The 10,000-nt window shown below is 43.6% G+C and overlaps 2 protein-coding genes and 1 long non-coding RNA gene across 4 annotated transcripts; 2 read left to right on the plus strand and 1 right to left on the minus strand.

Moving 5' to 3' along the window:
* Positions 1-1,167: 1,167 nt before the first annotated feature.
* On the plus strand, positions 1,168-4,904 carry QPT (quinolinate phoshoribosyltransferase). Its single transcript, XM_078592346.1, has 10 exons — positions 1,168-1,325; positions 1,415-1,569; positions 1,931-2,064; positions 2,141-2,204; positions 2,285-2,367; positions 2,787-2,870; positions 2,959-3,111; positions 3,344-3,520; positions 3,607-3,674; positions 4,521-4,904. Exons 1-10 carry the CDS (start codon positions 1,234-1,236, stop codon positions 4,615-4,617), a joined length of 1,107 nt encoding a protein of 368 aa, XP_078448472.1. The 5' UTR covers positions 1,168-1,233; the 3' UTR covers positions 4,618-4,904.
* LOC144717032 (uncharacterized) lies at positions 4,868-9,134 on the minus strand. The gene is made up of 2 exons (XR_013585038.1): positions 8,959-9,134; positions 4,868-4,912 (listed from the first exon to the last, which is right to left on the minus strand). It is a non-coding gene; the product is annotated as an uncharacterized LOC144717032 (long non-coding RNA).
* On the plus strand, positions 5,040-8,457 carry LOC144717030 (putative protein phosphatase 2C 25). 2 transcript variants are annotated; one of them, XM_078592345.1, is made up of 4 exons: positions 5,040-5,329; positions 5,414-5,778; positions 6,711-6,947; positions 8,083-8,457. In XM_078592345.1, exons 1-4 carry the CDS (start codon positions 5,053-5,055, stop codon positions 8,320-8,322), a joined length of 1,119 nt encoding a protein of 372 aa, XP_078448471.1. In that variant the 5' UTR covers positions 5,040-5,052; the 3' UTR covers positions 8,323-8,457. The 2 variants fall into 2 exon arrangements, with proteins under 2 accessions (XP_078448471.1, XP_078448470.1); XM_078592344.1 differs by lacking the exon at positions 8,083-8,457 and having other exon boundaries at positions 6,711-8,015.
* Positions 9,135-10,000: the final 866 nt, after the last annotated feature.

Consider the following 10,000-nt stretch of genomic DNA (forward strand, 5'->3'; position numbering starts at 1 on the left):
AAAATTTATTAACCCTTTCACCGCTTTCTTCATGCTTTAAAATTTTCGTCACAAAGTCATCCATGAAGTCTGTTCTATCTCTGTCTCTCTGTAGTCTTCGTCAACGTCACGTCACCCATCATGGGACAAACAAACTTCATCCATCACCGTCACATCATCTGTCACGGATCCATCACCGTGACGAATGAGGTGACAGATGACATTTGTCATTCCCTACTGATATCTGATATCGTAATTGGGTAGAGACCACATACTTACAGGTTTTTGGTTTTTCCGGATAACGGATATTGTGATATTAGTGATCCACCGTCTGATATCCATTCGATATCCGATATCGGACAACTGATATCCGATATCCGGTAAATGAAAAGATGGTTTCTGATAATGGATATCGGATATCGAACGGATATCGTCTTTCCTATCTATAAAGGATATCGGGATGTATATTGACAAGGCTAGAGACGAGACGGATCTCAGAACCGATATCCGGTATCAAGAGAAAAGCCCATTTTTTAGATGCTTTACGTAAACTAAACAGCGCCCAAATCTTTTAAATATAATAATTGTTCATACGCTTCAAAAGTTTTGTTTTCTTCCATATGGGATAATAGGATTCGGATATGTAACTGTAATTTTAAAGTAGGAATCCTATTATCCCATACGAAAGAAAACATAAATTCTGCAGCGTATATATTTTATGAGGTAATAATGTACCTAAAAATACTCTTGATACCTGCTGGCCGAAGGATTACCTCTCCAACACATTCTAACTTACAAGTTTCAACTAAATATATTTATTTTTCCTAGGATTAATTTGTTGGATATCAAAATCCAATATCCAACTCCGTCATCCATTCCGAGAGACGGAGGCGGATGATGACATCGAAACGGATAAAGATATCGGATACAGTTACTGTAGCAACTGATATCCGGATATCGGTAAAAACGGATATCTGAATAGTTTTTTCCGATATCCGGTTCAGCACCCGTGTGATACTGGCATCCGATTCTCAGTACGGGATGGGTGAACACTACACGATATCCAATAACAGATTGGGCCAAAATGTAGTACCTTATTAGGTAGAGACAAACACTACTATGTTGCTCCTTATAATAAAAATATTGGATTAGCTGCCATCATAATCAACTTTAGGGGAGAGCTAGAGTATATAGTTCAGGGCTTATCATGTAGGATGAAAGAGAAGTGGTGAGAGAGATCAGCAGAAGAGGAGCATGTCTGCGGTCTCTCTGTCCAGCAGTCTGTGTCGTTCAAGTCTCAATTTTCCATCTTGTTCCGTCGACCGTTCGCCGCCGACCCATTTGAGGTTCTCTTCTCATGCCCTGCAATTTCCCCTGTTCTTCGATCATCATCTCGGAATCGCCTAATTTGAAGTATCGGGTGGTAATTTTGCAGCTTCAAGCGACGGGGGCTCGCGTTAGTTTGCGCGACCCAAGTTGAAAAGACCAATCTTTCAGTTCCATCGATGACTATCGAGCCGCCTTTCCACCCTACTTATGATCTTAAGACGGTAATCGAGCTTGCTCTTGTGGAGGACGCTGGAGATCGAGGTCCATTCCCTTCCTCTCCGCATTTCATTGATTCGGAAGCTTTTATTTGGTCAAATTATTGATGCGATGATCAAAACTACACTTCATTCCTGTTTCCGATATGCTGAATTTTCTTCTTTCTCAAAAATTTTTGGCTGGAATTAGTCGAAAATAGCTTTCATGATCGAGGTTCTTTCTCATGTATTCGGAAGCTTTAATTCGGTCAAATTATTAATGCGATGATGAATATCTAGACTTCATTCCTGTTTCCGACATGGTGAATTTTCCTTTTTCTCAAAATTTCCAGTGAAATTAGTTGAAAATAGCTTGCAAGACAACCATATAGAGAAATTTTCTTCTTAGAACTGATCCGTAATTACAGGTGACGTGACTTGCAAGGCAACGATTCCAGCGGACACACAAGCAGAAGCACACTTCATAGCAAAGGAAGATGGCGTCATAGCAGGAATCTCTCTGGCGGAGATTGTTTTTGACACAATCGACCCGTCTCTTGTGGTAATGGATTTTGATGAACTCTGATTAAATCAGCTGGATGAGTCCGAACCTTGATCTTTTGTTTTCTAATTTAAAGGTCGAATGGTTGGTAAAAGACGGTGATAGCGTTCATAAAGGCAACCAGTTTGGAAAGGTTTCAGGTATGTACAGTAAATATTGCAATCACTATCGCGTTTCAATTGAAAACTTATTGCTTTAGCGTTTTATTTTTAATTTCCAGGTTGTGCAAACAGCATTATTGTGGGGGAAAGGGTTGTGCTGAATTTTATGCAAAGGATGAGCGGAATTGCTACGCTCACAAAGGTCTAAATGTTTTACAATTCTATGATTAGAATCTCCCATTAATAACGCTACTTAAAATGCTGTTGTGCCTGTGGGTCTAAATGCTGGCTAAAAATGTGAGAGAGAGAGAGAGAGAATTTTGGAACATCCGTGATTAATTTCAATTATGGAATTTATCCGGGCCATGGCATTCGTGATTTCAATTATTTTAGTTTATGTATCTCTTTCTCTGAAATGCTAAGCCAAAGGCTGTTGTTAATACAACTACTTCCAAAGCTGACGTACTTGTAGTCTAGAGTTTTTTTTGAAAAACTTGTAGGTTTAGATTTTTTATGGAACGACTTATAGGTCTAGATAGTGGCTAAAAATTTAAGAGAGAGAGAGAGAGAGGTACAATTTTGGAAAATCAATGATTAATTTTAATTTTAATTTTTATCTAGGCCATGGCCACTGCTGCTCATCCGGCTCTAATTTTGGAGACGAGGAAAACCGCACCAGGTCTACGTTTGGTGGATAAGTGGGCGGTGCCTGTTCTGTCGATTGCTTTTGAAATAAAATTAAAATTCAGTCGATGATCTTTTTCGATTTAATGGGTTGAATGCCACTTGTCAGGTGCTGATTGGAGGAGGGAAGAACCACCGGATGGGCCTCTTTGACATGGCCATGATAAAAGATAACCACATTTCGGTCTCAGGAGGCATCATGAGTGCCATCCGATCAGTTGACCAGTTCTTAGTCCAAAATGAACTCCAAATGGCGGTCGAGGTGCGTTGATTATTTGAAGATCTAAAGGTTCAATATCTTCACAAAAAATAATGAATTGAGCAGATGAATTTCGTTAAGGAGAATTACAAAAAACTTCAATCTGTATAAATTTCATCGTCAATATGAAAGATTTCTATAAATCCGAATGTGGGTGATATCCAGAATTTTAGACTGAAGTCAAATATTTATGTAGAATATTTTGCTTGCTTTTATTAATAATTATCTCCCCTAGGTCGAGACACGAACCTTGAAGGAGGTAGAAGATGTAATACACTACGCATCACAAAACAAGACAGCGTTGACCCGGATCATGCTGGACAACATGGTGATCCCTCTCCCGGATGGTGACGTGGACGTCTCCATGCTGAAAGAAGCCGTTGAATTGATCAACGGACGATTCGAGACCGAGGTACCATTGAGAATATCTGACAATTTGTTTTATTTTCTTGTAAAATTTCATGCCTCCCTCGTTTTTACTTGCTCTCTGTTCCATAGGCTTCTGGAAACGTCACCCTCGATACAGTAAACAAAATAGGATCAACTGGAGTCACCTACATTTCCAGGTATTTTCTCAAGTTCTTCATCTCAGTTTCTTGTAACCAAGTTCTCTACATATATACAAATTATATCTCTCTGTATCTATCAATCCTGTTATCTCTCTTTCTTTGTTTATCTATCTATGTATCTCTCTCTTTCCATCTAGTTATATTTCTCTCCATCGATCTATTCAGTTATTTCTCTCTTTCTCTGTTATCTATCTATATAACTCACTCTATCTATCCATCTAACTATCTCTCTCTCTATCTAGTTATATATATATATATCGTTCTCTATCTTTCTATCTAGTAATATATCTTTCTCTATCTCTCCGACCAGTTATCTCTCTCTCTCTCTCTCTTTATCTATCTATATCTCTCTCTATCTATAAATCTATCTATCCAGTTATATATCTTTCTCTATCTATCTATCTAGACATCTCTCTCCCAATCTCTCTCTTTCTCTATCCATCTATCTAGTTATCGCTCTCTATCTATGTCTATCCATCTATCTAGTTAAATATATATCTATCTATCTTTTTTTCTCCATCCATCTATCTAGTTATCTCTCTCAATCCATCTATCTAGTTAAATATATATGTATATATATTCATCTCTATCTTTCCATCTATCTATCTATCTTTCTCTATCCATCTATATAATTATCGCTCTCTATCCATCTATCTAGTTAAATATACATATATATATATATCCATCTATCTATCTATCTATCTTTCTCTATCCATCTATCTAGTTATCTCTCTCTATCAATCTATCTAGTTAAATATATATATATATATATCTAGTTATCTATCTTTCTATCTCTCTACATATCTGTTTGTTCATCTCTGAGTCTTTTCTCTTTTTTTTCAGCGGGGCTCTCACGCACTCGGTGAAGGCCCTCGACATCTCCCTGAAAATAGACACAGAGCTGGCCCTCCAAGTCGGCCGCCGCACCAACCGAGCGTAGCCAACTCAACTCCCCTGACGTCATCCTCCCCCCATCCCTTCTGCCGGCACGAACCAAGACACCCCAAAAGTCAACCCACCTGTGACTCCTCCATTGACCCACCATAAATTCTCTCAAAAGTCAAACCAAAAGTCCCCCGTTGACCCCGTCCACGCGGCAGCCCGCCGTCCTCCGCGCTTTACGTCAACGTCCGGTCACGAGCAAAAGCCCTCTCGAGCTATCTATCCACTGAACAACAGAAAGCAGAGGAGAACACATGCAACTCCGCTTCCTTCTTATCTCCGCGATCTTCTCTCTACAAAGTCAAAGACAAGGCAAGTCGGATATATAGATAGATAGATAGAGAGAGAGAGAGAGAGAGAGAGAGAGAGAGAGAGAGAGAGAGAGAGAGAGAGAGAGAGAGAGAGAGAGAGAGAGAGAGAGAGAGAGAGAGAGATGGCGAGGCTGGCGTCGTTCTGTCTACGGGCCGCGCGGAGGTACTCGAGAATGGACGAGGAAGAAGGGGAGGACGACCCGCTGGTCTGGTCGAGGGACCTGGCGAGCCAGCCGGGGGGAGAGTTCTCGTTCGCGGTGGTTCAGGCCAACGAACCGATAGAGGACCAGAGCCAGCTCGAGGCCTGCCCCGGCGCAACCTTCGTGGGCATCTACGACGGTCACGGCGGCTCGGAGGCGTCTCGCTTCGTCTCCGACCATCTCCTCCCTCACCTTATACGTAATTCCCGTTTCCTTTTTCCCCCTGCGGCTAAGTCCTGGAGGAGTTTTTGTTAACTGTGAAGGGGGGTGGGGTTTGTCTCAGGGCTGGCGAGGGAAGAAGGCGGGGTCTCGGAGGGGGTGATAAGGAGGGCGTTTTATGAGACAGAGGAGGGGTTTATGGGGGTGGTGAGGAGAGCGCGGGGGATGAGGCCGTTGATTGCCGCGGCGGGGTCGTGTTGTTTGGCGGGGATTATTTGGAAGGGTACGCTATACGCGGCCAACCTGGGGGATTCGAGGGCGGTGGTGGGGCGGGTGGGGCGGTCCAACGGCATCGTGGCGGAGCAGCTGACGGAGGAGCACAACGCGGGCGTGGACAGCGTTCGGCGGGAGTTGGTGGCCGCGCACCCGGACGATTCGCATATCGTCGTGCTCAAGCACGGGGTCTGGCGCATCAAAGGCATCATCCAGGTGTCTCTCTCTCTCTCTGTTTCTCTCTGTTTCTCTCTGTCCATCCGTCTCTCTGTCTCTCCGTCTCTCCGTCTCCGTCTCCGTCTCTGTCTCTCTCTCTGTCTCTATCTCTCTCTCTGTCTCTCCGTCTCTCTATCTCTCCGTCTCTTCGTTTCTCCGTCTCTCTGTCTCTCCTCTCTCCGTCTCTGTCTCTGTCTCTGTCTCTCCGTCTCTGTCTCTCTGTCTCTATCTCTCTCTCTGTGTCTCCGTCTCTCTGTCTCTCCTCTCTCCGTCTCTGTCTCTGTCTCTCCGTCTCTCCGTCTCTGTCTCTCTGTCTCTATCTCTCTCTCTGTGTCTCCGTCTCTCTGTCTCTATCTCTCTCTCTGTCTCTCCGTCTCTGTCTCTTTATCTCTCTCTCTCTCTCTCTCCCTCTCTCCTCCGTCTCTCTGTCTCTCTCTATCGTTCTGTCTCTCCGTCTCTCTGTTTCTCTCTCTCTCTCTGTCCCTCTCTCCCTCCCTCTCTCTATTTATCTATTACTCTTCTCTCTTTATCTATATATATCTCTCAGTATATATACATATCAATCTCTTTCTATATCTGTCTATCTATTACTCTATATATATGTTATTATTACTCTCTCTCTGTATATATCGATCTCTTTCTATATCTATCTATCTATTACTCTCTCTATATGTCTATTATAACTCTCTCTTTATCTATCTCTCTCTGTACATATATCAATCTCTTTCTATATCTATCTATCACTCTCTCTATCTCTATCTATCCATCTCTCTACATGTATATCAATCTATCTAACAATATATCTGTCCATCTGTTACTATCTCTACATCTCTCTCTCCATATCTATCTAGCTATTGCACCTTTTGATAGCAGGTATAGATTATAGAGCAGTGAATATTGACGGATATATAATGTGGTTTGGGGAATGGAAGGTGTCGAGATCGATAGGGGACGCGTATTTGAAGAGAGGGGAGTTCAGGATGGACCCGGCGTACCATCGGTTCAGGCTGCCGGAGCCGCTGCGGCGGCCGGTGATATCGGCGGAGCCGTCGATCTCGACGAAGGTGCTCAGCCCGCAAGACAAGTTTTTGATCTTCGCCTCCGACGGCCTCTGGGAACACGTCACCAACCAGGAGGCAGCCGAAATGGTTCACAGCCACCCCAGATCGGTAACCACGCCTCTCTCCCTCTCGCTCTCTCTCTCTCTCTCTATCTCTCTCTATCTATTTCTCTCTCTATCTCTCTCTCTCTGTCTCTATCTCTCTCTCTCCCTGTGTCTTTCTCTCTCTTTCTCTCTCTCTCTCTCCCCCTATTTCTCCTTCTCTCTCCCTATTTCTCCCTCTCTCTCCCCCTTTATCTCTTTGTTTCTCTTTCCTTCGCTCGCGCAATCTCTCTTTCGGGGTACCGCCTAGCCCGCTCTCACTCCTGCTCGCGCTATCTATATAGATATAGAGATATATATATCTATTTATCTAGCTGTCTCTTTATCTCTATCTATCTAGCTATCTCTCTCTCTCTATGTCTATCTATCTTAACCTCTATCTCTATCTCTATCCCTATCTCTATATCTGTCGCTATCCCTATCTCTATATCTGTCGCTATCCCTATCTCTATATCTGTCGCTATCCCTATTTCTCTCTCTATCTATCTATCATCTTTGGATATCTCTATCTATTATCTCTCTATCTATCATCTTTGGATATCTCTATCTATTATCTATCTATCATATTCTATCTCTCACTGTTACCTATTCATCTATATATCTATCTCTATTATCTATCCAACTACCTATCTCTCTCTACTGTCTATCCATCTATCTCTATTATCTAGCCAACTACCCATATCTCTATTATCTATCCAACTACCCATCTCTCTATTATCTATCCATCTATCTATGCCTCTATCTCTCTGTCGATCTCTCTATTTAGCTATCCCTCTGAATTATCTATCCAACTACTTATCTCTCTCAACTGTCTATCCATCTATGTATCTCTATTATCTATCCAACTACCCATCTCTCTATTATCTATCCATCTATCTATGCCTCTACCTCTCTGTCTATCTCTCTATTTAGCTATCCCTCTGAATTATCTATCCATCTGTGTATCCCTCTATATATCTATCTATTTAGCTATTCTCTCAATAGTTTATACTTCTATCTATCTCTCTCTCTCTAGATCTATCTATCTATCTATATCTCTCTCTCTCTCTCCATATATATATATATATAATCTCGTTCTGTCTATCTGTCTCTCTCTCCATATGTCTACGTAACTGCTTCCTTTCTGTGAGAGGGGTTTGCAGGGGATAGCGAGGAGGCTGGCGAGGAGGGCGCTGGAGAGGGCGGCGAGGAAGAGGAAGGCGAGGTACGAGGACGTGAAGAAGGTTAAGAAGGAAGCGAGGCGCTTCTTCCATGACGATATCACCGTTGTCGTCGTCTTCCTCGACGGCGAGCCCACCGGCGAAGAGAAAGCGCAGATCTCCGTCCGCGGCTTCTCCGACTCATCCGGGTCGTCCAATTTCTCCCTACTCGCCCAAATATGATACTGATATTAAGTTAACGACGATAACGTTCCCATCTTACCGCCAATTTCCTCGTTCTATCGTGTATATAACGAGAAGAACCTTCCCTTTGTGGGCTCGCTGGTTGCTTTATAAATACCGCTGGCTCTTCTCCCGTGTTATTTCTTCCACGATCGTGTTGAAGAGATCGGCTCTTGCTGCGATTTATTAAAAACGTTTCAAGGGGAGGCTCTTCTTTATCGAGAGGGAGATGAAAGATTCGAGCACGAGGCTTTGCTGGTTCGAGGAAAAGCACCACTTGACGAAGATAACAGTCTTCTTTTTTCCTCTTCGCTCCTTGCGAAAATGACGAAGAACTCCGATTTCTCGACGTGTTCTTCCGTTTGTTTGAGAGAATTTTCGCGGGATTATGGGTCGAAATTGTGGGGTTTTTTCTCAATATGGGGATGGGTCCATTGGGGAGTTTGAAGTTTTGGGTGGGTTAAGATTGAATGAGGTTCCATCGACGAAAAATAGCCTTCTTTCCGACTGATTAATTGCAAATTCGCATTCATTCTGTTGGAACTCGTTGAAGAGAAAACGACCCAAGATGCCACGGTGAAATGCGGAATCAACTCGGACAAGATAGGTCGGCAAATAGAGACAGATAACAAGAACCTCTTTACGTCACCAGCGTGACGTCAACGTGCAAGGCTCTAGGTGCAGGGCAACGACTTCTCATGTGGTGCTGCAGAGCAACTCCTTGAACTCCCAAGCCAAGGGAGTGACCACCAAAGAGTGATGAAGACAAACCAAGGTAGAGAGAGAGGAGAAGAGAGGAGGAGACAAGAAGAATGAACAGAAAACTCATATGCATTGCCTTTGAGAATAGGTTTGCCCTCTATATATAGAGGGACAATTACAGTTTCAGGGAATGTGAAAGGTCTGGAATATGAAAAGCCATGAGCCTTTTCATATTCCCCAAACAAGCCTCTTCATATTCCCACAAAGAGACAAGGGGAGGGGGGTTAAGCCTTTTCAACTCCCCCCTCCATTATTGGGGCTTTGACTAGTCAAGGCCCCCCCCCCTTCACATTCTCTTAATGGGGGGGCTGACACACCCCAACACATTCCCGTCGTGGCCTTACCTTCCTGTTGCCATTCCATCCTTTCCTCCGACGAAACCTCATCCAGACATGACATTTCTGCTTTTATTTTCCGAAGATTCTATTGTCAGCTGTAAGCCTGCTTCTTTTTGTTTTTATTATTCTTCTTTTTCGTTGAATTCTGTCATCAGAATTGGTTGATACTTTCATTCACTAGAATGAACGATAGATAATTCTTATTATTTAATGGGGGAATACTACCAAACATCATGAACTCACGTTTTTGTCAGCCCAGCAGCACGAACTTTAAGTCTTGTTCAAAAAATAGCGCGGGCCAATAAGAAGACGCCAAGTGGCATCTACTTTTTTTTTTTGTCAGCGATGGTCAACTGCTGACGTGGTAGCCACTGTGGCAGCCAGGTGGACTCCACGGTGGCATCCACATCAGCAGCCGCCGCCAACGCCCCCCATCTCCGGCCGTCGACGCGGCCCTTCTCCAGCCGCCGCCAACGCCGCTTGTCTCCGTCCGCCGATGACACCGTCTCCGGCCGCCGACGACACTGTCTCCGGCCGCCGCCGATGCCGCCCGTCTCTCTCCTCGCAGATAAAAATAG

The sequence above is a fragment of the Wolffia australiana genome, chromosome 2, assembly GCF_029677425.1.
Source record: "Wolffia australiana isolate 7733 chromosome 2, ASM2967742v1".
NCBI classification, from domain to species: domain Eukaryota; kingdom Viridiplantae; phylum Streptophyta; class Magnoliopsida; order Alismatales; family Araceae; genus Wolffia; species Wolffia australiana.